We start from the raw sequence: 25961 nt of genomic DNA, 5'->3' as shown, positions 1-25961 counted from the left end.
GCTACCAACCTGGTCCACTCCCAGCGGCTGCTCCTGTCCCTGCAGCCACACCAGGTTCTCCAAGGCTGCACTGATTCTCCTCCCTCCTCCCCACCTGAGGCCCTATCCTGAGAGGGCCCACATGGGTCTTACCTCCCCTCTGCGCTGCTCTGGGAGTCCTCTGGGGAGGGAGTGGAGGGCCTGGTGTTGGGGGACTCCTTGCCCTGGTTGCGATAGAGGGCCAGGAGCTCTCTCTTCTGTTGAACGTACTCCTCAGCCTTCAGCCTCTGCAGAGTGGCCTGGGGAGGGACTTCCGTTATTATGAGCTCTCATTTACTGCACATTTGCAGTATTCTGGACGTTCTACTAATGGCTTTACTATGGTGCCTTTACCCCTCTGAACACCCCTCTGAGGGACAGGAGTTTACACTTCCTTTCCTATTGAGAAAGGGGAACCAGAAGGCTAGCGACCCCCTTAGGAGTCATTCTTACAGGAAGGGAACACAATGCGGCCAAGATGTGGTGGCACCAGACTACAGAGCTGGTGCTGGCGGCAATTGGGGTGACAGAAAGTCCCCTCTCCTCCTATATCACGTGGCTGTTTTTCATGCCTCCAGGGATGCCCTTGGAATCTCCTTGACTGGGATGAGGTGCTGCCAGGGCTCTGAACCATATTGGTCCTCAGGTTGCTCTTTTGAGCACATTCCTTTCCCATCACTTTGACATCCATCCTGAAGGTGAGAGGAGCAGGGGCATGCTTGTCCTAGACTGAGGACCCTCCTGTCCCTTAGACGGTGTGAAAACAAAGCTGTCCCAATATGGAAGAGAAGATGGCACATGTCTGTGTTCCTTCTTGGGACTTTTCTTTGGTTTTTCAAGACAAGGTTTCTCTGTAGCTTTGGAGTCTATCCTGGAACTAGCTAGACCAGGCTGGCCTTGAACTCAAGGAGATCCACCTGACTTCACCTCCCAAGTGCTGGGATTAAAGGTGTGCGCCACATCTGCTCGGCTCTTGGGAGTTTTCATACATAATAGAGCAGTGACAGCTGAGAGGTGGCTTCCAGTGCAGCTCCCTAGGCACAGGGTGCTTTGTCGTACACCATCACCCTACAGTGTAGAAAGCATGGGCACGAGCTCATCTCACAGCTGCAAAGACCAGACTCAGGAGCTGCTACTGGCCGAGGAGGCCAGCGGAGAGGAGATCTGGGTGAGCATGCTTCTTAAGTCCTAGTTCAGTGACTGCAGGCTTTGTAAAGGCCTTGAGGGGCCGAGAGTGACCACAGGAGGACGGTGTTGGGGGAGACAGCAGAGCCTGAGAATGCACAGGGTAGGGAGTAGGAGGCTTGGCATGAGGGTAGAGGGGGAAGCTAGGGGCAGAATGAGCATCAGTATTCATAGGCCTGGCTAATAAGGTACTCAAAGTGCTTCCTAGCTGTCAAAGAAATGGGCATAGGCTGGGCATGATTCTAGCATGGTGGAGTCACACGAGGCAGGTGGCTCTCTGAGTCTGAGGCCAGCCTAGTCTACATAGAGAGTTCCAGGCCAGCCAGAACTATACGGTGAGACCACATCTCAGAAAGCAAGCAAACAAGAAAGAAAGCAAACAGGAAGGAAAGAAGGAAGGGAAAGAGGGACGGAAGAAGGAAGGAAGGGTTGTAGCGGGAGTCTTCTATCCGCCCCCCCCAGGTATCCCCACCACAGAAACTGCTGAGGGGCTGCATCTGGCAAGGAGTAGGGACCTCAAGTGTTCCCCCCCCGGAACCCTATACAATGTTCTGTTCTGACTGATGCTAGGCTAGCCTGGTGGCTCCCTATTTGCCCTTTCTCGTCAGCTAGGGGAATGTGAGCCAGCAGCCCTGGGGCTCCTAGGCTTCTCCAAAGCTTCTGTAGGGGCATGGGAGGAGCCGGGTCAGGATGAGACATGTTGGAAGAGGGGTGAACAAGCATAGGAAAACGATATCAAATGAGAAGTTCTAACACTCGTTCCCCTGGCTTCCCAGTCACTAAACCAGTGACTGGGGGGACAGGAAGTTCACACACCGGGCCAGTTCCCATGCCCCTCTTCCCCAGGCTTCATCTCTCAGCTCAGCATGAAGTGGGAAAAGGTATAAGCAAAGGAATGGCAATGGGGCTGCAAGCCAGCTTGTGATGGGGAGGTGCCCCTTGTTTCACAGTTGGAATGGGATGGGATGGATGTCCAGGACAGGGCTGTAGTGTGGAGGGAAAGAATGGGAAGAAAAGGGGGAGTCTTTAAGAAACACCCGGAAAAAGGGGGGGCTGGAGAAATGGCTCAGCGGCTAAGAGCATTGACTGCTCTTCCAGAGGACCCGGGTTCAATTCCCAGCACCCACATGGCAGCTCACAACTGTCTGAAAATGCAGTTCCACGAGATCTGACACCTTCACACCAATGTACATAAAATAAAGTTAAATAAATTAAAAAAAAGAAACACCCGGAGCCATCATCCCCACTAGGCTTGCTCCGTCCCTCCCCAGGAAGAGCAGGAGTGGGGGAGCCTAGGCAGCCAGCACGGGGCTTCCAGCTGCCTCAAAGCCTCAGCAGCCGGCATCTTTTTGGCCAGAGATGAGCAGTACAAGAGAGAAAGCTAGATAGAGCGTGGGGCCCACGAAGCTGAAGAAAGAGGGGGGCTCCTGGGCAAGATTCCTGTGGAGAATCTGCAAGACAGAATGCCTCATCTCTCTGCAGTTCTGCGATCACCCCGCTCTCCCAGCACCTCCTGCCTCTCTCAGCCATCACACGGGTGCCTTTTTCCAGCTCCTGCACCTCCTGCCACGGCTGTCTCCTCTCTTCACCTTCCTCCCCCCTCCTCCTTTCTCTGTTTTGTGAAATTAAGTCTTTCTATGCAGCTCAGATTCAGAACTTGATGAATAGCCCAGGTTAGTTCTGAGTTTGTGATCCTGCTGGTTCAGCGTTCCGAGTGCTGGGATTATAGGAGTGCTCAGCCAGCTGCTCAGCCCTTCCTTGTAAGCAGCAGGACAATGACACACATGTGCGGAGCACCATGAAGTGCGGGGTCTCTGGCTTGCTGACTCACTGTACCGCAGATGAAGACTAGGCTGAAAACGGGGAGTAACTCACCAAGAACACAGGGCGGGCTCTGGACTCTCTACAGTCTCCCTTCTTAGTCTTCAATTGGCCCCACTTTCATTTCTTGGCCTCTACACCTAAGGGTTCTTTCTGTTCCCCTCATCAGTTCCTTTTCCTCTCCCCACCCCCACCCACAAGCTCATTTTCTGTTAAAGTGTGAGCCACCTCTGTAAACCCTCAAGAACCACACATGGCTAATGTTTCTGCAGGAGAGAAGAAAAACCTGGGCCCTGGGCAGTGGAGGGACCAAGAAATACTCCATCACCCGTGCATGCATGCGTGCGTGTGTGTGTGTGTGTGTGAAATGTGTGTGTCTGTGGAGTATTTGTGGTATATGTGTGTATGTACATGTAGAAGGAAGCGGCGGGGTTCGAATCCCACTCCTGACACCATATAATATAGATATGAATAATTTGCATTGGTATGGATATTAAGGTCAATTTTGTTGTATGTATATGTATTTCTGATCTTGATTAAGGTATTGTAATTGTGTAGTTCATTTAAAAATGTAATGTATAATTAGGAAATATAGGTTGTTAATGGATAATCATTGATAATAGTTAAGCTTGTAGTCATGTTATTAGATTTTCTAGATATGTAGAGATATATTTCAGTTAGATAGACATTCTTCATATCTTTCAAAGACTGCAGAATATGGCATTTAATGTTTTAATAACTTAGGGTTTTTCATGACAATGAGACACGTCTGCTCCTGGCAGCACCAATCTACTTCGAGAGGAAGATGGGCATCGAAGAGGCTACTTATGGAGTTTGTTAGCCATTTGGGCAAGAAACTGCTCTTGCCTGGACTGTTGCATAAACTGGACACAAGAAACCCACAGAAAGAGGACTGCTGAACTTGCCTAAAGGTGAGATGGCCTTTTGGGGTTCCTGATTCATTAAAGAGTCTGCGAGACATTCTGCAGGACACAGCAGAAAGTGACTGAACTGTCTTTGGAATTTCCTGCTTCATGGAAAAGTCTGCTGGACACTATGGGCCTGAAGGCTGGAGATGGATGCCCCAACGGTACAGAGGAACTTTGGGTGACTGTCCAGGCAGCAAGTTGTCTCTCATTTCTAGAGTTTGAAAGCTGCATATTTCTTGTTTACTTAGGTAATATTATATCCTTCTGGAGTCTTTGATGGAGTTGAAGAATAAGGTAATTATAGTTTTCCTTAGTTATGATAAAAAATAGATATAAATATTGTAACTGTAATTCTTGCTTGATAACTCTTGTTACATGTATGTAATTTTACTATGTTAAAGTTAAAGCCTTTCTTTTTTGTTTAAACAGAAAAAGGGGAAATGATAGAGGAGAGTTATCTGTCTATGTTACTTTCATTGGTTTATTAATAAAGAAAACTGCCTTGGCCCTTTAAGAGAACAGAAAATTAGGTAGGCGGAATAAACAGAACAGAATTCTGGGAGAGTTGGGGAGACGCTTCAGGCAGTCGCCATAGTGAGTCTCCATGCTTCTCCTCTCCGAGATGGACGCAGATTAAGATCTCTCCTGGTAAGCCACACCTCGTGGTGCTACACGAATTACTAAATATGGGTTAAAGAAAGATGTGAGAATTAACCAATAAGAGGCTACAGATAATGGGCCAGGCAGTGTTTAAAAGAATACAGTTTCCGTGTAATTATTTTGGGTAAAGCTAGCCGGCGGCCGGGTGGTGGGACGCAGCCTGCCGCTTCCTTCTACATGTACATGCATGATATGTGTGTTTGTTGTGTGTGTTTTGGTGTGTGTGTGATGTATGTGCTTGTGGTACATGTGTGTTTATGTATGCGTGATATATGTGTGTTTGTAGTGTGTGTGTTTTGTGGCGTATATATGTGTGTGTGTGTGTTTGTGGTGGGGGTGTGTGTTTGTGCTATGTGCTTGTGATATGTTTGTGGTGTGTGTCTATGTGTGTGATGTGTGTGTATGTGTGTTTGCAGTGTGTATGTTTATGATATGTGTGTGTTTGTGGTATATGTGTGTATGTATATGTGTGATGTGTGATATATGTGTGTTTGTATTGTGTGTTTTGTGGCATATGTGTGTGTGTTTTTGGAGGGGGGTGTGTTTGTGATATGTGTCTGTGGTGTGTGTGTGTTTGTGGTATATGTGTGTTTGTGGGGTGTATATGTATGTGCGTGATATGTATTTGTCTGTGCTTGTGGTGTGTGTGTATGTGTGCGTGTGTGCGTGTGTGTGTGTGTGTGTGTGTGTGTGTGTGTGTGAAGACTGATAGTAATCCACAGGAGGGTGTTCTAGATGATGCAGTCTTTGAGTTGTGGGGAGCCTTGCTATAAGTTCGGTCACAGGGAAGAAGTGATGCTCCTTTGGTCACCCCGCAGAGACTATCAGGGTTGTTATTCAGGATATGAACACCAGTAAGTTTCACTGGCTCCCAGATGTTCCAGAAGGAGAATGTGGGAGAAGGGTTGTGCTGAGAGTGGGAACCAAAGGAAGGGAGAAATTTTAGAGGACCCGGTGATAAAAGAATGTTCTCAGATGTGGTGATGCAAGTAAAACTATGCACATACATGCACATACACACATACACGCACATACACGCACATACATGCACATACATGCACATACATGCACATACATGTGCCCACCGCCACACAAACAAATGTACATATTACTCCCTGTGGCTGAGGATGGAGCTCAGAGGTCACGTACTTTGTGGAGTAGGAAAGAGCCTCAGTTTGAGGCCCAGCTCTGCCAACCAATAAGACAAAAATATGGAGCCTCTCAAATCTCCATCTCTCTTTGCCATTCTGCTCCCACAGTGGGTTGACCAGCAGCCTGGAGGAAGCGAGGTCGGAAACCTAACCCCCAGCCGCCACAGATGTGCCTGCCCTTAGTCGGGGAGGGGGGCTCTGAGATGTGAAAGGACCAAAGGTGGTGACCTCAGGAGGTGTGTTCTGTACTTCTGCTGGATTCTGCAGTGCATATCTGCTGTCTTCATGAGAAAGGGAGGGAAATTTGGACACTGGTATTCAGAGGGGAAAGCCAGAGATGGGGGATTGGGGTGCTGCTCCAAGTCAAGGGTTACTGAAGCCATCAATAGCTGGGAAGAGTCACAGGTCCTGCCCTAGAACCTGGGGAGGAGGCTTAGTTCTGTCAACGCTTTGGCTTTGAACTTGTGGCCTCCTAAGTGATGAGGAATTCTGTTTCTGGATTGTTTTGTTTTGTGTGGAACTGTGGCTCAATAAACTCCAGGGTCTTATTTAAGCTAAGCACACACTCTCCCACCGAGCTACACTGAGCCTGGTTTCAGGTGTTTTAAGCCACTGAATTTGTAGTAACTATTGCAGCTGTACTAATCTCTTTCTTTTAAACTCCTGCTTCTATCACATAGATCTGCCTTCATCACTACCCTGTTTAAAACCTCCACTGGCTCCATATCGTCTATGGGACAAAGTTCAAGTTCTTAGCACGGGCCTATGGCATGACCTCCTGTGCTCACATTTATACACCACGTCCTGGCATTGTCAAACAAACATCCTGCTCTTTCCTGCATAGGCACACACGGGTGCACCCACCCACACAGTCATGTGCATACACCACACTCATAATACAATACATGACACACACACAGACAGACATGCAGGCAGACACACAGACAGACAGACAGACATGCAGGCAGACACACACACAGGCAGACAGACAGACAGACAGACAGACACACACACACACACACACACACACACACACACACAGGGTGGCGATGGGAGAAAGTGTGGCACACAGCCAAAGAGGACATGACGTGGTCCTGCATGGTCTCAGCTGAACTCTAGAGTTTGTATAACCTTGAGCCAGTCCTGATCCCTGCCTTTAAAGTGAGAGATTGACCAACTTGATGCCTTCCCAGCTCTGGTTCTCTTAACACATGTGACTGTTTCCTATTTCTGGATTTTTGTATATTTGGCATCCCCTCCTTCCTTTGCTCCCCTGACATACTCCTGTGTCTCCCCCAGTGCTCCATTGTCGGTCTGGTGTCATGGCTTCACCCCCTAATCTCCCTAGGCACCATGGCTTGTCCAGCAGACAGGTGGGACAGAAGGCTTGGCCCCTTTCTCTGTTGCCGTCTTCTGCGTATTTACTTTGCTATTTGTACTCTGATTACTCTAATGAGCTGCGGCACAGATTTCTGGAGGGCAGGAATGCTGGGTTCATTCTTTTCCCTGGCACCTAGCCCTAGTGCCTGTCCCCAGAAAGTGCCCCCTGGGTGCCTGAACAGAAAGAAGATGAAGTTTGGAAATTCACCATTCCATTGTAGTCAGACCACTAGGGTGTACCCCAATAGCGAGCTCAGTAGCTGGCTGTGGGCTTTCTTGGGCTCTGTCCTCCTCTTGAAGGCACCCAAGTCTGGTCAAGTCTGCACCTGCACTTAGCCCAGCCTCTCTGCCCTCCTTCACCCCTCTGAGCTCCAGGGGCACATGCTCACCCTTCTCCAAGGCGGCCACCTACCTGAGCCTGCAGGGTCTTCTCCAGCCACCGCGTGCGATCGGTTGAGCTGGGACAGTGCACAGTGAGGGCGCTGGAGGCACACTGGAATTCAGTGAGGTGGATCAGCAGGAAGCTGTCTGCATGGACAAGAAGCCCTGCTGTAAGGACTGGGCCTCATCCGACCCCAATCCTGACCCTCCCTCCTCTGGTAGAAGAGACATACGGGGATCTCGTAGTGGTCGGCACACCAGTTTCTCCAGCATGAGAGGGGGCCGGATGACCTTGGCTCTGTCTGCCCTGCGCTTGGTGACCAGGAGCACATCAGAGAAGAGGAACAGGTACACGTCCAACTGTAGGAGAAAGAGGCAGGGTCAGTCTACCCTGCTGGGATCTGGGGATCTGGGGATGGGAAGTGGCTGGTCTGGGATCCTGGCTCACTGGCTGATGCCTATGAGCAGAAGGACAGGGGCAGAGCTACGGAGTGCTACAGCTGGGAGGGCATTGCCTTGGTCCCGTCTCTTGATTTGTAGGCAGGGAAGAGGGCTGCCCCAAGGTCATGCAAACGACTGATGTGCAGGCAGAATCAAAACCATGTCCTTTTGCCCACCCCACCATACTTTCTTCCATTGCTGCCTTGTGTGTGTTGTGTGTTATATGTGTGCCATATGTACAGACCGTGTGGGTGTTTATACCAGTTTGCCCATGTGCAGAAGAGAGCAGGATGTTAGGTGTCTTGCTCTGGCACTTTCTATTTTATTGTTTTGAGATGCAGTCAATGGGCCATGGAACTCATAGGATCTGTGTGTCCTACCCAACAACCTTGGGGCTACAGATGCAAGCAGCCATGCCCAGCTTTCTTTCTTCTTCCTTCCTTCCTTCCTTCCTTCCTTCCTTCCTTCCTTTCTTTCTTAAACATTTATCTTATTTTAGTGTAAGTATGTGCATGTGAGTAAAAGTGCCCGCGGCGGCCAGAGGTTTTGGATCACTGCCCCAAGCTGGAGTTGCGGGCAGTAGTAAGCCACTTGAAAATCGGTGCTGAGAACTGAGCTTGAGTTCTCTGCAAGATCATAAGCAAGTGCAGTCAGGCTGTGGTGGTGCACATCTTTAATCCCAACACTGGAGAGGCAGAGGCAGGTGGATATCTGTGAGTTCAATGCCAGTCTGGTCTACACAGTGAGTTCCTGAGCAGCCAGGGCTACCAGAGAAACCCTGTCTTGAAAAGGGGGAAAAAAAGACCACCAAGCACCCTTAACAGCCAAGTTGCCTCTGCAGCCATAGGCTCAGTTTCTTATGTGAGTGTTAAGAATTCAAACTTAGGTTCTCATGGTTTTAGGTTTGGAGCCCATTTGGTAACCTACAGCTCCTTGACTTTTCTTTGAAAAGTCTTTATTTTTCTATTTGATGTGTATGGAATTTTGCCTTTGCATATGTGTCTGTATACCACATGTATGCAGTGCCTGGAAGGCCAGAAGAGGTGTCCGGTCCTCGAGCTGGAGTTATAGACAGGTGCCAGCTGCCACACAGGTGCTAGGAACTAAACGTGGTCCTCTGCAAGAGCAGCAAGTGCCCTCAACTTCTCAGCCACCTCTCCATCTCCAGGTCCCCATTCATGTCTATGGTGCAAGTGCTCTTACCCACAAGCCCCCTCTCCCGGCTTGTTGCCTCTCATCCCGCGTCCTTCCGTGCCTCGTTTCCCCTCTTTCACGTGGCTCTCACCTTCCCTTCTCGCCCTTCCTTCACGCGCACGGGTCCTTCCAACAGCAGCTGCCTGGTGTGCTCAGGGGCGACCCCTAGTATAGGAGTCATGAGATCCAGGGTGGAAAACGGTCGCAGGTTCTAAGGGACCACAAAGGAAGCAGAAAGGGGATCAGGACGCCATGCAGGTATGCCTCCCCATCCCAACCTAGGGTGGCTCCTTGTGCTGCCACCAGCCCATCCTTTCTGTACCTGTAGCCACAGCAAATACCCCAGTGTCCCCTCTTTTCTCTTCTCATTTACGCTTGGGGCACCTTCCACGGGAAGGATGGATGGGCACCCAGTGATAGCACTCAGGTACAGAATATGTTGGCCTCTGTCCTCTGCTGGCCAGGATTTTCCTTCATCTACTTTCCAGGAACCTGGAGCCCCTTTCCTCACCTTCTCCACCTCCTCGTTGGAGGGCTCTAGCACCTCATAGGGTCCAATGCGCTGAGCCGCAGCCACCAAGCTCTCCAGCTCTTCACCCTGGCGGACCTGCCCGTTTATATGTCGCAGGAAGGACTCCACAGCTGCGATCTTGGGATGGGAGAGACAGAAGGAGGCACAGCTGAGCCCAGCTTGCCCACCCAGCGGCAGTCACAACAACTAAAATAGGTCTAGTCGGTCAGCACTGTGTGGGGAATGAGACTTCAGTGATCTCCGGAGAGAGTTCTTACCCCCTCCCCACAAGGGTGGTAGCCTCACCTGAGTACCTACCATGGCATTCAGGGCCTCTTGGGCTCGGGGCTCAGGGCTTCTCTTGAGCACAGCCTGCAGCAACAGTGGGTACTTGGTGACGCGCTGGTGGGGTTTGATGAGTAAGTCACCCAGCGTCTGCCTTCCGGAGCGCTTGTGTTTCTCGCACCACTGCGGGGAGGGGGGGGAGAAGGGAGGGGGAGAGCTCAGGAGCCTGCTGAGACCCTCCCGTCTGCCCCTCCAGGGACTGCCTCAGCCTTGCACCCAGCTGAAGCCTGGCCTGGCTGTGTCGTTGAACCCCTCCAGCCTCCATGTTCCAGGGCGCCCCACCTGCACGAAAGCGTGGAACAAAGGGTTCGTGTCTTGCTGCTTCCGAGCGTAAGCCATGGTCTGCTTCACTCGCAGGCAGTACTGGACATACGGCTGGAACCGCTGGCCAAACTGGAGGAACAGATATTGGGCAGGCTGAAGTGGGTCGTGAATCGACTCTGGCTGTAGAGTGTGGCTGCAGGCTGAGGAGAGAGCCTCACACAGCCCCCAAATGAAGCCCCTGCCAGTCTCTACCTCCCAGGACGTCTCCTGACAGACCCCTCATTTTGTGCTCCCGAGAAGAACGGACACCCTGAGAGGCAGGCCCTGGCTACCCCTGGAGTTCATTCTGCCCATGGCACTGGCTGTGCCTGCTACCCTGGACGCACTCTCCTGACATCAATAATTCAACCTGACTGTTTTCAGGACGCTGGGGCTCCAATTTCCCTGACCTAAAAGTTGTCCAGAGGCCCTGCTCTGAAGGAAGGAGGTGCCAATGGATTCCCAGGAAACTGTGCCCCTCCTCCCTGCTTTGTATCCCATCCCAGCTTTTCCTGCCGAGAAACACTGTAACACTGTGGAAGAAAGACCAGACCCAGGCCCAGCTCTCGCTCTCTTACCTCTCCACACTCAATACCCCTGTGGTCTTTCACCAACCCCTCCTGCCCCCACTAAGCCCTCCCAGGCATCTTCTTACATAGACACCATTCTTTAAGAGACGTTTAAAATTTTTTTTATTTTATTTGATGTGCATGAGTTTTTCATGTATGTGTGTGCGCCATTTGCCTATCGGGTTCTCTCAGAGGTTAGGTCAAGTCCCCTTGAAGCAGAGCTGTGAGCCACATTGAAGGTCCTGGGAAACAAACCCAGGTCCTCTGCAAGGCCAGCCAGTGTTCTTAACTGCTGAGCTACCTCGCCGGCTTAGCTATTTGCTGATGGGTCTCAAAGGAGTAATTAATATTTTATAGATGCCAAGAAGTGCACACTTATTATTATAGCACCTGGGAAGTTAAGGCAGGAAGGTCTTGAATTTGAGGGCAGCCTGGGTAACATTGTCAGACCCTGCCTTAAAAACGTGGGGGGAGAGAGAAAAGAAAGAAAAAGGAAAGCAAATACAAGATTGTACAGCTGATGAGAGCACACTCCCCTCCACCAGCAAGGTAAGCATATTTTCATTTCATAAGGGACTCCAGAAAGAGCAAAGAACCTTCGAAACTGGTCCCTCTTGTGGGATGGAATGAAGGAGGTTGTATTTTGGAGTTGTATTTTGTGCCCCGTGGATCCTTTTGGGCTGACTTCATCCTGCTTTTTCTGAGTATCCCCATACTCACTGTCAGGAAACCATTTTGTAAGCTGACAGGGTTCAAAGGCTCGCCAGAGGTTCGAGTCTCTTCCAGGACGGGTTGCAGGACCTCCTCCCAAAAGCTCCTGTGGGCTCTAATCAGCTTGGGGATGGTTCCAAACAGGGTCTCAGCTGAAACCTGGAGGAATGAGTAGGACTTAGTAGCAGTCCTTTGTCAGGTTACAGGAAGGGACAGGACTTTCAGCTTTAGTGACAGGGCTGGGGCGGAAGGGAAGAGCCTGACAATGGCCCCTCAACCTCTGTGGTGCCAGAGGAGGCAGGGGCCTACTGCCTACTGGGGGGTCTAATGCAAATAGGAAGTGTAGGGGAATCAGGGGCGTCCCAGAAAATGGGGCTGTGGAATTCAGCCTGGAGGGCTCGCTGTGGACCCGCCCCCTTCTCCCCCACCCCAGGTTCCCACTCACGTCAGTCAGTAGCCCCACTCGTTGTAAATTCAGCAGCCCAGCTGCCAGGAGCTAGAGGCAGGAAGGAGGACGGGGGCTCAACACCTGGTCTCCCTTCTTCAGGCCCTCCCCAACCCCCGTTGGGGTCAGTCTTCTCTTCTTGCCCGCCCCCGTCCCCCATCCCAGTCCTTTTGCTCTGGGAGAAGGCGGATAATACTAAGGACCCAGGTAGGGAGGAGATGAGGTTGAAGTTGGAGGTGGCTCACATCAGTCATGATCTTGAGCTTCCTCAAGAATATCAGCTCCGTGGTCAGGAGCTCCCACAGCGCTTCCTGCTGGTGGCAAAGCTCCCGGCTCATCTCCTGAGGGGGACAGTGCTGGTTCACTTGGGGAATGCTGATAAGAGTAGGTGCCATTTGTTGAGTGCTAGATCCCGGCTTCTGGTCCCTCTCCACAGGACCTTCTAATCCTAACCAACCCTCTAGTTTGTAGGTAGGCATCACCCCCCATTTTCCATATGAAGCAAGTGAGGCTTGGGGAGGTCCTCCATCATAACCAAGACTTCACTAGAGCTGGGATTTCAACAAGATCTTTAAAAGCTTTCCCCTCTAGATGCCGTATCCTAAGGCCTTTGCTTTTCCCAGGGCAGACGTGAGATACATGTATGCACGTGTGGAGGAGGGTCTGATGTGCTCTGGGGACACAGACCATTTCAAACCCACCTTGTGTCCAAGCACCAGCTCCTTCCAGGACTTTTCCACGGTCAGGCCACTGTCACCTCCATCTCCTATCTCCCAGTATCTCCGGTCCTCGGGTGGTAGACGGGGCATCCCAAACATGCTGAATGTGTGCAGTCTGACCTCCAGCTCATGGGCCTTGGTGACTTCCTGGGAGACCAGAGAAGGTGATCAGCCTGGTACACCCCCAACATTTGGTGCCCGGGCTCCGGAAAGGCTGTGTGTGCACATGCGCATACATATATGTGCCTGGCATGGCATGAAAAGGGTTGTTATTACCCAGGAAATGAAGTTACACTTTTGTCTGCAGGAAGGTCCCTGGGTAGAGGGGTTTGAGGAACCTCCCTGACCAGAATGACACCTTCTAGAGGTTTCCTCACTCAGAACAGAGTAAGAGTCATGTTTTTCAAAATGGTCTTTAAGAATTGATTTTCTTGGGGCTGGAGAGATGGCTCAGAGGTTAAGAGCACTGCCTGCTCTTCCAAAGGTCCTGAGTTCAATTCCCAGCAACCACATGGTGGCTCACAACCATCTGTAATGGGGTCTGGTGCCCTCTTCTGGCCTGCAGGCATACACGCAGACAGAATATTGTATACATAATAAATAAATAAATAAATAAATATAAAAAAGAATTGATTTTCTTTATTCAAAAAGAAAAAAAGAAAGAAAGAGAAAAAAGAAAAAAAAACCTGTTTTGGGTTGAGTTGTAAATTAAATCCAGTGCCTTCTGCATGCTTGGCAAACCCTCTACCGTTGAGATATACACCCCAGATTGAGGAACCTTCAAGTAAGGACAAGGACTAGACTTAAGGAAGCATGGTCTCAGGTAACAATGACATATAATGGATGCATTTTTGTTTGTTTTTAGATGGGGACTTACTATGCAGTTCAGGCTAACCTTGAACCTGCAACCCTTTTGCCTCAGCCCCTGTGTGCTGAGACTATAAATGTGCACCATAATGTTTGGCTCAAAGTGGAGATTTTATGAAGCATCACACACCATAAAGTTTATAACTGGTTTTGGTACCAAACAATGTGGGAAAAAATGAGTTCTAAACCTCACTCTACCCTTAAGTAGACATGGAGGAAGCAGTAGGGCTCATAGCTGGGGTGAAGGCTGGCGGGGAAAGCAGGGATGAATAGATTGTGCCTGGCTCACGCATTATCTGGTAATTTCCAAAAGCTGGGAGTTTAATATTAATAATTTATCCTAGCTGAGTGGTGGTGAGCACAGCTTTAATGGGCACTCAGGAGGCAGAAGCAAGCAGATCTCTGTGAGTTCAAGGCTAGCCTGGTCTATAGAGCTAGTTCCAGGACAGCCAAGGCTGTTACACAGTGAAGCCGTGTCTTTAAAAACCAACCAAATAAACAAGTAAACAAATAAAGTTTAGGCTCATGGGGTCCAGCACATTGGTCACATACAGAGCTGGTTCTTTGGAGGCCTCTGCACAGAGCTGTGCCTGTCGGAATTCTCGAAGGTGCTTGTGATCAGAGGCTCCCTGCCAGTTCTCAGTTCATGGAGTTTCTGGTCTTGGCTGTCTCTGGAGGCCATCATGGCTGGGGTTGTGAACACTGAGACAGAAGTAAAGGGAATCCTTACCTTGAGTTTGGGGGAGTGAGGTGGGCCAAGCCCAAAGTGGCTTCCGAGCCTCTTCTCTAGCTCTGGTTCCCGAAGCGTCAGAGGAGATGGGCCTCGGGTCTGGCCAGAGCCCTTGGCAAAAGGGACATGGAGGTGTCGGCGACTAGAGTCCTGGGGAAAGAGGAGGCAGGGGAAGTTCTGGGAGTACCAGAAATACTAGAGAGGCAGAAGGGGCCGAGCTTGGCTCTGGACATGATCCCTGGCTCCTGCAAGGCGGGCTGGCTCACTACTCTCATTGAACCAGTTTGGTGTGAGCTGCTGCTGCTTTGAGTCACAGTGGCTGCTGCCAGGCAGGGCAAGTTCAGCTGGGCAAGGGCAGGCCTGCCTGGTTCCTGAGGGAACCCGGAGGTCGAAGCTGAGGCCTCCTGCAGAGCAGACACACAGGCACACACATGCCTGGGCTCTGCTGTGGGTATCCAGCTCCAGCCCGCCCAGCCATCCACAATACCCTCCGTGCCAAGGGCTCACAGGAGCAGTGAATGATATAGGTTGTGTTCTGAGTTCATTCCTTTGTGGACAGCTAGCCTCCCTCACACACGCGCGTGAACAGGAGCTCACAAGGATGCAGCCTCCTCCCTAGGGACTGCAACTAGTGTCCTGGGCCACTGGGAGTTGCTGTCCTTCTGTGTTAGAGGTTGGATGAAGCCTTAGCCACAAGTCTCCTCCCAAGGCAGGCCTGGTCACATTCCTTGTCTGCCTTGGCCTGAATTACCCCACAAACTTCCTAGTGTCCCTTTCCACCCTCTCCCTGGGAGCGTCCCCATCTCCAGGGGCGGGATCCTCCAGGGAGGCAGGGAATGCCCCCAGCCAGAAGTGGACCTGCTCTTAAGGAAGCACTAAGGGCTGAAACAGCCTAGGCCCTGGCTTTCACACCCCTTACCTCCGCTAGGCTTGGAGGTGGGCCAGGCAGGTGGAGCCAGGGGCGGGACCAAGGCAGCTCTCTCCACTCCCTCCTCCCTGTGAGAACGGGGCACCCTGAACCTTTGCTCTTCTTCAGTCCTGACTCAGGAAGCTTTTGACTCCTCCCAGCTTCCTCACATGTAGAGCCTGAGAGATGCCTTTCCCACCGCACTAGTAGCTCAGAAATGCCTTCCAACCCTTCCTCTGTGGGTGTGGCTCCACTGGGCTCCTGCCTCTGTCACTCTGTTGTCTGGGACTGGGTGTGAAGTCCTGGGATCCCAGCCCAGGCATGGTCCTCTTCTCCCAGCAACCCCGGAAAGCAGAGGAGGTTAAGGGACAAGAATAGAGCAGCCTGTGAAACTCTAAGGGGACAGACTTCAAAGCCTTTGTGTCCTCCCTCCTGCCCCACCCAGGTCACCTTCCGGGCACAGGCAGACTTACCAATACAGGGCCTCCTCTGGGATAGATATTCCCAGCAGGGCTCTGGGCAGAAGTCGAATGTCGGCCCCCATAAGTCTCAATTCGGGAAGCAACCAGACCTTGGAGGGGGCCCTCATTTGGAGGACCAAAGGCTTGCATTACTTCTATCCTGGGTTACCCCCAGAGAATCATAGCGCCAATGCCCGGGAGAAAGGGGGTTCCCTTTCCTGCAAGACAGAAAGCCCAGACGTGGTTAGTGAGGAATGTCCCGACGGGTTAGGGGACAAGGAAAGACAAGAGGACAGAGTTGGGAAGAAGAGGGTCAGATGGTGACCACTTGGGGGGAGGTGATGGGGGTGCATCAGCTGGTGGGAGAAGGGCAGGTCCAGGTGCATGCTGAGTAGGAACAGCTGCCTCACATTTGGGAAATATTCCCACTTTGGTCTCAAAGGATGCTGTAGTCACAAGAGCAGCTGGGAGCAAGGGTCACAGAAAATCTCTAGCGCTCTAAATAGCCCCAGGTAGAAGGCGTCCTCTTGCACCTAGATACACACAGTCTCTTTCCTGTGCTACCTTTGACAACTCAGCAGGAACTCCACAGACGGGAAGAGGTGAGACTGACTAGGGACAGCCAGGTGGGTCTCCCATGTTGGAACAGACTACGGGCTAAGGATGGCTTTTATTTTCTTTCCTGATTTGAGACGGGTGTGTGTGTGTGTGTGTGTGTGTGTGATTATGTAACCCACATTGGCCTGGAACACACATTTTAATGCGGGCTAGGCTGCCTTTCAATCTGGGTTTCCCCTGCCTCAGTTTCTAGAGTGCTGTGATCACAGACATAGTCCATCATGCTTGGCAACTTTTACATTTTTAAACAGTAGAGCAAAGTAGAAGGAAAGATGTTTGGGGAAAGTGGGCAGCACACACTTCTCATTCCACGAGCTATAGCTAGTTTGACCACGGCACTGGAGCCACCTTTACTGGATGGCTTGCTGTCTTGTGACTGCTTCTTTCTCTTAGTTACACTGAAATCCAATAGGCCAGAGAATCTACATTCCTTTTTTTTCTGTCCCTTTACTGAAAAGTCTGCACGCCCCTTACCTGGACCCCCACGGCCACGCACACGCTGGTGACGCTGGTGAAGTTGGGAGAGCTGTCAGACAGGGTCGTTAGAGGCGAGCCTAGCAGCAGCAGCGCTCTGGTCTCCTACTAATATCAGTCTTTCCCAGCCTCTGAGGACACCACCATGGAGCTGGAAGTCAGCCGCAGGACTCCACCCCTCCTTCCTAAACCTGGATGGAAGACCCATCCCTTCCAGTAGGCAGGGCCTGGAGGGAAGAGGCCCTTAATGGGAGTTGGGCTCAAGAACACATTACAGGGGCAGGTTTCCCACCAAGTGGGCCTCTTTGGCCCCTCCATTTCTCTCCCTTGAGTTTCTTTGACTTAGGCACAGAGGAGATTGCTCATTCTGTCTGCCAACCCCGCGACCAACAGTCCTGCCCCTGAAGTCAGCCGCCCTCCTTACTATCCCTTCCCACTTCCACCTTCTCCATCCTTTCCCAGACCCAGCTCCCCACCCCCTCCTCCTTCTTAGGCCCTGCGACCCTGTGCCAAGTTCCCGGTTCCCCGCCCGCCGGGCCCCCGCCCTCCCAGCTCTCACCTGTGCGCGCAGGTGTCCCGCGTTCCACTGTCCTCGATGCCTGCTGGGGCCGATGGGGCTCAGGGTCGTTGTCAGTCTCCTTGGCGATGGCAGTCCCTCTATTCCAGCCTGAGACTGGGACCGAGCGGCCCGAGGGACCGGGCAGCACGGGGCCGGGCAGCACGGGGCCGGGAGGGGAGGCGAAGGTGGAGGCAGAGGGGCGGGACACGGGCTGGCACCTCCCCCTCCCTGCGGGCCGTGCTGCGCCGCGGTCTTGGTCACCCGGGAGGGGAGGACTTGGAGCCGAACTCCAGGGACACAGTCACCAACCACCCCAGGACCAGGAGCTCTCAGGTCGTGGTGTGCGCTCTCTTCCTTTCTTTTGCCCCTGAACTTGCCAGCCATCTGTCACCTGGTCGAGGTTTGGGGCTGGAACCTGTTCCACCCGCGGGCCACCAACGCGCCTTCTCTTCCCGGTCAGATTCCTGCCAGGCGCCAGGGTAATGAGGGGTAAATGAGAGGTTGGGTGCCGCTAGGCGGAGGTGATGAGGGTAATGACCGAGGGACTTGTGGCAGGTACCCCTCCCTTCTTTGCGCCCCTGTCCTTCTTGCCTATCCTAGACCGTTAACCAAAGAGGGGAGCCAGCCTGGAATCAGGAAGGGCGTAGGCCTGGGGAGCTTCGGCACCTTAGCTGTCCTCTGTCCATGGAGTCCAAAGTGTAGCCCTTATCTCCAGCGGACCTGCTGGCCTGCCCTGGCAACCGGGTGTAAAGTTCTGTGGACTTTGCTTCTCATTTAGGGAGGGATCAGGGGTCGGGTTGAGCCTATACCCAACTCCGCTCTCATTACTTAAGCCTAGAGGGAGGGGGCATACCAGGTGGGGGCATCCTCCCACCGCACTGCTCCGGGATGGACCAGCGTCGTTTTCCTAAGAATTACACAGACTGAACAGTTTCTTGAAAGTGGTACTGCGCCCCTGTGAAAGGCTTTTTCACATCCGTGAGTCATGCCACCCAGTCTGAGGAAAAGACTGGGTGTTTGAAATAAGAGGCGCCCCGTGGCTCTGTCGGGGCCATGGGCAGGTCTGAGGATCACTTCGGCATCTTCCTCCCGTCAATCAACTGACACAACCTCTTACCACACAAAGCATCCTCCAGTTCAAGAAACCCTTTCAGAAGTCATCTCCCTGTGTTCAACGCAAAAAAGTGCTCGCTGGAATTCTCACTGTCTCCAATGGCTCCTTTCAGTCTGGAGAGGCATCTTTACCATGGGTTGTTTGAATCTCTGTGCCTGTTCTTAGTGATAGATTTGCCCTCCAGTGTCCCTTTTCCGATTATGATGTTGTGAGGGCTCAGTGGTACAGATTTGCCCTCTGGACCTCTGGTTGCCCCCATCCTGTCTCCTGCCGCCCCGCTGATCTAATGGACCAGCCGTGTGCATTGGGGGCAAGGGGTTGGATGAGATTAGAACTAGCGTTTGTCTGTTCCTAGCATTCACACTGGGGGAGGGCAGGAAGAGGAGGGAGAAGAGGAAGAAAGATCCAGGCCTGGCAAGAGTAGCCATGAGGGAGAGAGAGCGAGCTAATGAACCAGGTGGTGATGATTACTGGCCATCTTAAACGACACCCCAGAGCCAGTTGGTGCTGAGGGTTCCCATGGGCTCCTCCCACTGTTTCCCAGATAGAGATGGGAGGAGGAGGAAGAGGGAAATTGGAATTGAGAAGGTACCAGCAACAGTCCTGGACCTGCATCTCCCTGGGGTGAGCTGGTGATGTCTCCCATAGACCCAGGGAGAGTTAATCCTTTCCGTTTCCCTCAAGGCTGAGGTCCCACCTCCACCTACCAGTGCCCCAGGGCCTGTATCCTGCCTCCCTGGGAGGAGAGGTTCCCAGACACAGCTAAAGACAGAGGTGTGGCCAGCCACAGGTGTGTGGGCAGGTGGACTCTCTGGCTCTCTTGTTCTCGTTCCTTCTATTCTGGTTCCTCCATCTGGCTGTTCTGAGGCAGGCTGAGAAGGGAACGCAACCCCAGGAATGGAATAGGCCCCTCGTTCAACTGAAGACTGAGATGCCAGAGGCTGGCCTCTACCCGGAGGGGTTGGGGGGGTCACTGGTCTGAACAGAGGGGAGCTCCTGGATTCTTTCTGGCTTCCTTAGAAATCCCTGGTACCCATAGCATGAAGCACATTCCTTTGCCATGCCGTGGGCCAGATGCTCTTCATTGGGCCCCCTGCTTGACCCCACAGCTGTTGAGGTGTCCTTCTAGGGTCCGAGCTAGGAGAATCCAATGGCTCCTTCCTAAAGGTAACTTTTGGGCCTAGGGGTGGGTCTTGTGAGGATTGGCATAAAAGCCTCAAGAGGCAGGAAGGTCCAGAAAATGAGCTTGATCCTTGAGTCCTACCCAGTCCACTTCTCTAGGGAGAGGCAGGCCATATTAGTTAATGGGGTGCTAGAAGTTACCAGCAGCAGGGGTCAGTAAATGGGGAGCTTATGTCTTCTCTGAAGGGGAAACACTGGGGTCTTGAGCAGGTGATGGCAGATCATGGGAGACAATGCATACAAGGTGGCCAGGTCACTGTGGCCTGCTACTGCTTTGTGCCAGCGTTGGGGCCTCCTGTTCTTTCTGCCCGCTTTCCTCCTGAACACGGGGGGCAAGGTGGAATGAACCTCAAGATAAATGAGAGAATGCCAGACTCAAGAGAATTCCAGACTTGTGGGGAGACAGATGGGCAGACAGAACACTGAGAAAGGAAGACACAGAAGTCACGAGCCAGGAACCATGCCCGTACATTAGAGGGACCAGTTCCTACATAGGGGAGGCAAGGGAGGCTTCCTGGAAGAATTGATGAGACCACAGTGCTGTCCAGAGTGAGCTCCTGGCGGGCCCCAAGGAGGACATTTCTGAAACAAAGAGTGAGCAGAGACCCAATGGTGTGGACAAGCGTGCTCTAGCCTGGGGCTGAGAGTGGTGGAGGACTCTTGTCCCAGATGCCTAGGAGGCCCAAGTGGAAGCACTGTGTGAACCCCAGCATTCATAGGCCGTTTGTGCAGCACAGTGAGACCCCGGCACAAAAACCAGCAAACAAGCTAACAGGATAGCTCGGGAGACACAGACAAGTCTGAAGATCCGAGTTTGATCCTCAGGACCCACCTCATGGAAAGAAAGACTCTGACCTCCACACACACGTAATTGTAAACATAAAAAAAAGAAAAAAGAAAACAATCAAACTTGTCCAGGGTGTGGCTCAGTTGGTAAAGTGCTTGCCTGCCATGCACGAGGCTCTGAGTTTGATCCCTGGCACTAGTATAAACTGGTCATGGTGGCATATGCCTCTTATCCAGGCACTGGGAAAGAGGAGGCAGGAGTATCAGAGGTTCAGTGTTATCCTGGGCTAGAGGAGGCTTTTGTCTAAACAAACAAACAAACAAACAAACAAACCAGACTCTGGAAAGGGAAGGCCTCCCAAAGACTCCAGAGTCTGCTTTGATGGCTCCCCGGGGACATGCCACCTTCTGGGTGGTGCTGACTTGACGGGGCAAACCCCCTTTCTCCTGGCATTCGAGGGCCTCCTCATTGGATCCCAGTTACAATCTCCGCTTTTCTTCTGCTTCTCCCAGCGTGTCAGCTTCCTTGAATCTGCCTCAGCGTTCCTGAAGCTTTTGCTCAAATAGTCTCCCTCAATGGTACCCAAAGCATCCCCCATCCACACTCATAACCTCCCAGTCCCTCTCAGGTCCAGCACTCGTTTCTCTCCCCACTGACTCGGGTCCCCGCTCACTGTTTCTTCAAAAGCGCTGCTGTTCACGTAGCTACTGTATATGCGTCTCAGCCCTTCACTAAATGCCCCTGAAGCAGGGATAGCCCGTTGCATAGAACTTGGTGCTAGCCCGGCATCAGCATTTGGTGAATGGACTGAGCTGACTTGCCGGAAGACCCGGAACATTCCATTTGGGAATACTTGCCGACATTGTCACCTCTCCGTCCCTGTCTGTCTGTTAGATAGTTGGTATTTGAATGGTTTCACAGTGCCACCCCTGGTTTAGTGCTATCCCTTCAGGGGCGGGCTGAGCAGGGTTCTGCGGATGGGGGTGGCTCAGCAGGAAAGGGGTTAAGCTCTTTTGCTGTGTGTGAAGATGTCTGTCATTTCTAGCGCTGAAGGAAGCCTGGGGCCCTGTGGGAATGTGAGACCTTGGCTGAGGGCACAAGGTGACAGAGGAAGTGAGAAAAGGAGGAACAGGGGCCCTCAGAGGCAGGGTCACTGTGGGGTTTCCCCAGGGCCCATCTTGGAGTAGGGTGTCTGATATTCAGGCCTGTTCTCTGACTGGGCCTTCCTCTGTCTTTGACCTGTAGCCCCCAGAAGTCTTTAAAAATTTCACCCAGACTAGGAGGGACTTTGTGTCTCAGGATCCCAGCAAGTCCTTACCAGTGAGACTCGGGGTGACTGTACAAATCCCCTCACCTGTGGAATGCTCCCGACACCCCCCCCCCTGCTTCCAGTGAGGAATCTTCAGACATAGGAAAACAAGCAAACAAGCAAACAAACAGCAGCAGCAACAAAACCCAAAGAACATCAACAGCGTTCTCCCTAGTTGCTTTCTCTCAGCCCCATTACATCGGGCGACCACCAGGCTGCCCCTAGTGGTGTCTCCTGGAAATGACGATTGATTTGTTTTGGTTCTGGGGGACAGCCGTGGACAGCTTGTTCTTTTGGAGGAGACCCACAAGGCCTTGTATTCTAAGGTCTGCCTGACATCACTGAAGAGGGCCCCTGAGTTGGCCCGACAACCTGCGAGGCTTCTTCCGGTCTGTTCTGGGAGATACAGGTGTGAGATCCAATACACACATGAGATCACGTCCTTAGGGCTCCTTCCTCCAAGTGCTTCAGTCCTGTGCTGATTCTGGCTCTCCTAGGTGTCTGCAGCCTTAGGGTGTCCCCAAAGCCCATGAGAGTGGGCAGGTTAAGATTCCAGGTTAGTCCTTGCAAAAGTTTTCATAGCTAGGGCAGCTTTTCCCCAACCACGGTCAATTTCCATCAGTCCTAGTTCTTGTCCCTTAGTCAAAGGCCACAGACCTGACTTCTGGTGTACGTGTCTCAAGGCCCACTCGTCAGGGCAGCTGACCGTCCCAACCCTTCTCATTCTGCCACTCCTTGTTCAGCCCAGCTCTAAATTCTTATTTCCAATTTAATTGGACAGCCCTGACTTTCAGGAAGTTCTTCTCATCTCTGCCCTGCATTTGTCTGGCTTAAGTTTAATGTCCTCATGCTCTGGGGAATCCCTTCTTATTAGAGGCTTTCCTATGAGTAAGCTAAGACACATATCATTTTGTGAACTCTGATTCTCCAGAAGGTTCTTGCACCTTCCCGTCAGAGACCTAATCTTCAGTGGACTACATGTGGGCTGGCAACGAGGCCCCAGGCATCACCCTCTGTCAGGAACTATTGTTGGGGACTCAGAAACCATCACTTCATTCTCTCCTCAGCCTCCCTAGCGAGGTGGGCACTTTTGGTCTTTTTCCATTCGGCCGATGCCAAGCTGAGCTTCAGACATGAGCTGACCTGGCCGAAGTCACACAGGCAGAATAGGAAACCCAGTGATTCGGTCCTTACACCTAATAAGGTTTTAGTGTGGGCACGGGATCTGTTCCCAGGCTCCTAACAGGGGACCACAGTGAGTGTGTGAGACCTGGCTTCCCCTCAGCGTGCTAAACTGACTGGGCCTCCAACTCCGCTTCAAGGCTGTGTTAATCCTCTTCAGCTGCCTAAATGTCCCTCCCTTAAGATCCTTGCTGTTTGTGTTTTCACGGGTTTGTTGTTTTTAGAGGGCAAAGGGCCAGGTGTGGCGACTCAAGACCAGCCTGTTGTCTGGGCAACATAGCAAGTCCTGGTCTGGAGGAAGAGGAGGAAGAGGAGGAGGAAGAAGAAGAGATGCTGCCACAGATGTGGTGGTGAGTGCCCAAATTCCCGCACTTGGAAGGTGGAGGTAGGAAGATCAGCAGTTCAAGGTCAGGCTCAGCTCCGCGGGGAGTTTGCTGTGCGCCTGGGTTAGAGAGCCTGTCTAAAAGAAACATTACAGCATAGACTAGGAGAGGAGTGCATGTGCACTGTGCACACAGTCCCAGCGACTCAGGGTCTCCTGCTGTCCTGTGTCAGTGTAGCAGGGTAGCAGGGGCTCCACTTGGTAGGAGGCTCCCCCCGCCCCCATGCTGGGAGTTAAACCCAGGGCTTTGTGAATGTAAAATAATTTATTACTGATCTCCACTCCCAGTTCAGGAGTTTAGAAAGCCTTTCATGGACACTTTATCTTTTGTTTTTGTTTTTGATTATACACACACACACACACACACACACACACACACACCCCTGGCATGTCCAGGAACTCACTGTGTAGACCAGGGTGGCCTTGAACTTACAGAGTTCTGCCTGCCTCGGTTTCTGAGTGCTGGGATAAAAGGTGTGCACCATCACTTCCCAGCCTCATAGACACGTGGGCTGACTTGTCTCTCTTTATATGTCAGATGAAGATTATAATTCTTTATAATAATAACAGCAACTTTTAAAGTGATTGTGGTGCACAAGGCACATGTTTTATTTCATCTAGCCCTCACCAAAACCTTAGGAGGTACTGTGGATGTAGCTTAGCTGCTGGAATATTTGCTTGATATGTGTGATATGGGTCCCATCCCCAACACCACAAAAAGCAGGCATGGTGGCACATACTGTCAGCCCAAGGCACTCAAGAGGTAGAACCAAGAAGATCATAATAGGTACTTATTGTCCTGTACCATGAGGAAATGGGCTCAGCTCAGAAAGGTCACCAAATATTTTCATGATGACAAAGTTAGCAGGAGCAAAAGACAGAATTTGAATTCAAATTCGTCTCATTCCTCTTATCTATTCTTGTGTGGGAAATGAATAGGTTGTATGCATAAACGCACCTCTGACCAAGCTAGCTAATTGCCTAGCAGGGCCTGGTGACCCCATACCTGTGTAAACCCAGCGCTCTGGAGGTAGAGGCAACAGAATCTCAAAGGCAAAGCCAGCTTGGGATACATTATGAGATTCTGTCTGCAAAAACCAACACAAAAATTAGCAACCCAAAGCTTGATGACTTTGCTTCAGCCCTAAGATTCATCCCAGCATTCGGAGAAGCAGAAATGTAACTTGCAAGGCTTTCATAAGGAATATTGGTATTTAATAGAGTTTATAAGCCAGGAGCCATGCTGTGTCCTTATAACCCCAGCTACTTGAAAGGATAAGGCAGGAGGGTGGAGCGTTGTAGGTCACGTCGGGCTATACAGTAAGATCCAAGTCAGTCGGGGCTATAAGGCACCACCACTGCTCAATAATCAAATCAGTCAAGAGCAAGAGAGAAGACAGAGAAGTCAAAAGAGAAGAGCGAGCTTTGTGGATGTGCATTTTTGTTCCATCATTGGGGTAGATGGTCCCTGATCTTTCATGACATGTCTGTGCTACTTGGTAGCTTCCTCCCATACTACTCTGGTTTGAACTTGTGATTTGCTTGAACCAATAATGTGTCAAAAGAGTGGAAATGTACTGGTTTCCACTTGAAGGCTGGAAGGCTTTTGTGCAGCTAGGTGCCAAGGTGGTCTACGCTTACAATTCTTATCCCTGCACTTGGGAGACTAAGGCAGGAAGATCATGAATTTGAGGAGAGTCTGAGCTATGCCATGAGATGCCTCCTTCTCAAACAAACCAAACCAAAACCAAACAAAAACCAAAACTAAAGCCAAAGCAAACCAAAACAAATACCACTAGCTTTGTGCTTTTTCATTCTCTCTCAAAAATCCTCCGACCAGCATGAGGAAGAAGTCAGGAGTACCTTACACAGGGTGAGAGACTTTGAGCCATGAACTCTGTCCTCCTGAGTCCTTCCCAGATGTCTTAGTCATTGTTCTGTTGCTGTGAAGAGACATCATGACCAAGGTAACTCTTATAAAAAAGAATGTTAGGGGATAATCTTTTTGTATGCTATGAAGATGTGTCTGTTTTACCTCATCTGCCTAAAGCACCTTCTGATTGGTTTAATAAAGAGCTGAATGGCCAATAGCTAATTGAGAGATGAGACTCCTTTAAGAGGCCCTGCTATGCAGCTGAGCAGCTGAGTGGGGCCTGTGAGAAGCCTAGGTAGAAAAGCCTGCCTCAGTGCAGACCCAGCAACTTCCCAGAGCTGGGGCAGGTAGGTGCCGGCTCCCTGCCAGTGCCTGCAGGCATGAGGCTAGGCTCTCATGAAAAAGCTAGCAGCTGCTACAGCCCAGAACCAGTGGGGAAGCTTGCTGGACTGACTTGAGGAAGGTGGAACCAACGGCCAGCACCATGTGCTAAGCAGAGCCTCAAAAAACGGATGCACAGAGGTTACTTGGCCTTTTAAGGTTTGGCTCAAGCTGGAGATTCTCAGAAATCCAGGCCCAGATTGGTGGCGGGGGAACAACCCTCTAAGTAGGGTATCCTTGAAAATGTGCTTAGGTGCTGAAGAAAGAAAAGAAGATCGAGGGGGCTGGAAAGAGGGCTCAACAGTTAAGAGCACTGACTGCTCTTTCAGAGGCCCCAGGTTCAATTCTCAGCACCCACATGGCAGCTCACAA

The 25961-nt window shown here is 51.5% G+C and overlaps 2 protein-coding genes across 8 annotated transcripts in view; one reads left to right on the top strand and one right to left on the bottom strand.

Moving 5' to 3' along the window:
• Positions 1–18041, bottom strand: part of Plekhg6 (pleckstrin homology and RhoGEF domain containing G6) — a 20170-nt gene extending 2129 nt beyond the window's left edge. The window contains exons 1-15 of one of the 7 annotated variants that reach the window (XM_038320518.2): positions 17380–18041; positions 16821–17047; positions 15741–15946; positions 14361–14510; positions 12746–12910; positions 12290–12385; positions 12045–12095; positions 11609–11758; positions 10299–10409; positions 9990–10139; positions 9672–9809; positions 9252–9371; positions 7759–7885; positions 7557–7672; positions 133–278 (exon numbers count right to left, since the gene is read on the bottom strand). In XM_038320518.2, the coding sequence (XP_038176446.1) occupies positions 133–278; positions 7557–7672; positions 7759–7885; positions 9252–9371; positions 9672–9809; positions 9990–10139; positions 10299–10409; positions 11609–11758; positions 12045–12095; positions 12290–12385; positions 12746–12910; positions 14361–14510; positions 15741–15878 (1658 nt within the window). In that variant the 5' untranslated portion in view covers positions 15879–15946; positions 16821–17047; positions 17380–18041. Of the gene's footprint in view, positions 1–132; positions 279–7556; positions 7673–7758; positions 7886–9251; positions 9372–9671; positions 9810–9989; positions 10140–10298; positions 10410–11608; positions 11759–12044; positions 12096–12289; positions 12420–12745; positions 12911–14360; positions 14511–15740; positions 15947–16820; positions 17048–17379 lie in introns of those variants that run through there. The other 6 variants (XM_038320519.2, XM_038320520.2, XM_038320522.2 and 3 more) reach the window with 6 other exon arrangements.
• LOC119807120 lies at positions 17416–25961 on the top strand. The gene is made up of 3 exons (XM_038319264.2): positions 17416–17858; positions 23178–23303; positions 25176–25961. The coding sequence occupies exons 1-3, from the start codon at positions 17416–17418 to the stop codon at positions 25210–25212; spliced, it is 606 nt and encodes a 201-aa protein (XP_038175192.2). The 3' UTR covers positions 25213–25961.

This window comes from Arvicola amphibius, chromosome 2, assembly GCF_903992535.2.
Source record: "Arvicola amphibius chromosome 2, mArvAmp1.2, whole genome shotgun sequence".
NCBI lineage: Eukaryota > Metazoa > Chordata > Mammalia > Rodentia > Cricetidae > Arvicola > Arvicola amphibius.
This window is presented reverse-complemented; position numbering and strand designations above follow the sequence as displayed.